The sequence below is a fragment of the Hyla sarda genome, chromosome 4, assembly GCF_029499605.1.
Source record: "Hyla sarda isolate aHylSar1 chromosome 4, aHylSar1.hap1, whole genome shotgun sequence".
NCBI classification, from domain to species: domain Eukaryota; kingdom Metazoa; phylum Chordata; class Amphibia; order Anura; family Hylidae; genus Hyla; species Hyla sarda.
Window position 1 is genome coordinate 3,175,801 of NC_079192.1, and position 3,153 is coordinate 3,178,953.

At 40.4% G+C, this 3,153-nt stretch overlaps 1 protein-coding gene across 1 annotated transcript; it reads right to left on the reverse strand.

Moving 5' to 3' along the window:
• Positions 1-1,576: 1,576 nt before the first annotated feature.
• On the reverse strand, positions 1,577-2,497 carry LOC130366690 (olfactory receptor 11L1-like). The gene has a single exon (XM_056569010.1). It carries the CDS (start codon positions 2,495-2,497, stop codon positions 1,577-1,579), a length of 921 nt encoding a protein of 306 aa, XP_056424985.1.
• Between the last annotated feature and the right edge of the window lie 656 nt (positions 2,498-3,153).

Sequence of the window (3,153 nt, forward strand, 5' to 3'; positions counted from 1 at the left end):
CACCATCATATTGTCAGTCAGACTCTTCAGAATACTAACGGCTCATCCAGTCCAGAAAGCTGGATTATGCTGTGAAACCACATAACCTCTGTTAAGCAGTGAGAACTTGGGATGGCAGACACAGCTGCTCCTACTACCACCAGGCATCTGGCTTCTGTTGCTGCCACCTGTACTGGTGCTGGTACTGCCATTAATATTCTTACTGGCAGAGGATAAGACAGGGGTCTTCTGTCTTCTACCCCATCCAACATTTCCTTTACCAAACATGGATTTGGAGGTTTGTTTCCTTACAAATGCATGTTACTTGAAGGAGCTGATTGTTTATCTGCTATTACACATATAGGAAGATACAATACGCGTTTCAGTCAACCACTATTATGCAGATAAAGTCTACCAGCAGGGCAAATGCAAGTGTCTGGAAGGAATGTATTACTTTTCTGCTATATAATGCAGGCCTCAGTAAACCACTACTATGCAGGAAAACTGTATTAATAGGGCAAATGCGTGTGTCTGGAAGACGTTTATTGTTTTGTGCTATGACACAACTAGGAAGATGAAATATGTATTTCAGTAAACCAATAGTATGCACAGTAACTGTATTAACTGGGCAAATGTGTGAGACTTGAAGGCGCTTATTACTTTTCTGTTAACACACAACTTGAGAGATATAATTCATGTTTAATTGAACAGGGAAAATAAACTTCCAGTGTCTTTATCTGGCTGATGCGTTTTACTTGCACACGCTTATTAGTGTGCTACTATGTGCGTGAAAGCATTATGATGTGTTTAGTAGTGATGCTCGCAAATATTCGCAATGAGAATTCTATACGCGAATATCGCATATTCGCAAATTCGCGAATATTCGCAAATATAACACTATATATTCGCAATTTCGAATATTCGTATTTTTTTATTTTTATTTTTCACAGTACACATCTCAGTGATCATCCCTTTCTGCTTCCAGCTTGTGTGGTGTAAAGAAGGCTCTAATACTACTGTGTGAGACTGGCGTACGAATTTTCGCAAATGCGAAAATTAGTATATGCTAATTTTTGCATATGCGAATTTTCGCTTATGCTAATTTCGCATATGCTAATTTTCGCATATGCGAATTTCAGCTTATGCTATTTTTTGCATATGCTAATTTTCGCATATGCTAATTTTAGCATATGCTAATTTACGCATATGCGAAAATAAAACACGAATATTACGAATATGCGAATTTAGCGAATATATGATAAATATTTGTCCATATATTGGCGAAAAATCGCAAATTCGAATATGGTCTATGCCGCTCAACACTAGTGTTTAGGGCATTTTGCGTTGGTATTTCTAGCAGACAGGCCTGCCACAACACAGCTTTGCTCTGTTAAGAATGCACAGGAGGTCTCCTATGATCAGCCCACACACACACACACAGGCTGGGGATGAGCACCTTTTTGCTGAGAAGCCTTGTAGAGCCCCTATAGGATTTGTGCACTGCGGATATTAGTGTTAGGATCAGGCTTCTGGCTGAGAGATCAGGATCGTGCCTACTGTTCACACACAGTGTCTATTCTCCTATATTACTGATAATTTACCAGATCACCCGCTTATGACATATTTCCTGTACAGTTTTCTTAATGTCCTTATTCCTCAGACTGTATATAATGGGGTTGACCAAAGGAGTAAACACAGTATATAGCAGGGAGAGGACTTTACTAATGGTCAGTGTTCGGCCTTTCGTTGGGACAAGATAAACACTGAATATAGTCCCATAGAATATGGAGACCACAATGAGGTGGGAGCTACAGGTGGAGAAGGCTTTCTGTCTACCAGTATTGGATGGGATCCTTAGGATTGATAAAATAATATAAGTGTAAGACACAACAATGATTGTGGTTGGAATAAAGAGAGCTGGAACGCCTAGTAAAAACATAATCAAGTGCACAATGAAGGTGTCAGAACAGGAAAGTTCTAGTAAGGGGACAACGTCACAGAAGAAATGATCAATGATATTTGGTCCACAAAAGTTTAACGTTATCATTGTAATGACATAAAACAAAGCAATAGTAAACCCAAATAAGCAGCAGATGATGGTGGATATCACACAATGTCCACTTGTCATGATAGAAGAGTAACGGAGAGGATTACAGATGGCCACATATCTGTCATAAGACATCACAGCGAGGAGAAGACATTCAAATGTTTCTAGGGAACAAAAGAAACAAAGCTGAGCAATACAGCCCATAAAAGTCATGGTCCCCCCATTATTCAGCACAATATAAAACATATTAGGGGCAATATCTGTGGATAACAAGATGTCACTGATGGAAAGATGTGAGATGAAGAAGTACATTGGGGTGTGGAGGTTCTTGCTGGTGGACACCAGGGCGATGATCAGGAGATTCCCACATATTGTCCCACAGTAAATCACCAGGAGAAGAAAGAACAGAGAATTTCTTAAATCTCTATAAATTTGAAATCCTAAAAGGAAAAACTCAGAGACCACAGTCATATTGTTCTCCTGTGTGTAGAGAAGAGGAGAGAAATAAAGTTACTTATAGATAAATCCCAATGTTCTGTATGATATTTTATACTGTGTACAGTGACCCCCCCGAGCTACGATGGCCCCGACATACGATAATTTCAACATGCGATGGCCTCTCAGAGGCCATTGCATGTTGAAGGCAGCATCAACATACGATGCTTTTGTCGGGGCCATCGCATAAACGGCTATCCGGCAGCGCCGACTGCTTCAGATGCCGCCTGATAGCCGTTTAAGGTGCCCCGAGTGCTCCGGTGATGGTGTAATAGAAAGCCTTTTGGTCAGGCTACTGGTTTATCTATTGTCGGGCAGACTGGAAGGTATGAGAAGATGCATGCATCGGAGGAGAGAAATGAGACAACTGACACACGGTTCAGATAACCAAATCTCTTCTGTTTATTCAAACGTCTTACATGGGTTTATAAGGATTCAAGATCATCATAAAATCAACACCCATATTACTGATCATATTTTCCATGACGTGTGTGTATGTGTGTGCAATCTGTCAGGCGATAAGTTTATAGCCCTATTTTATGCTGCCTAAGCGCTGAGTTTGACTTTTCTTCCAGGTGGTCACCCTGACATTCTATCGATCGGGTATTAACAAGCAGGCAATATCACCATAT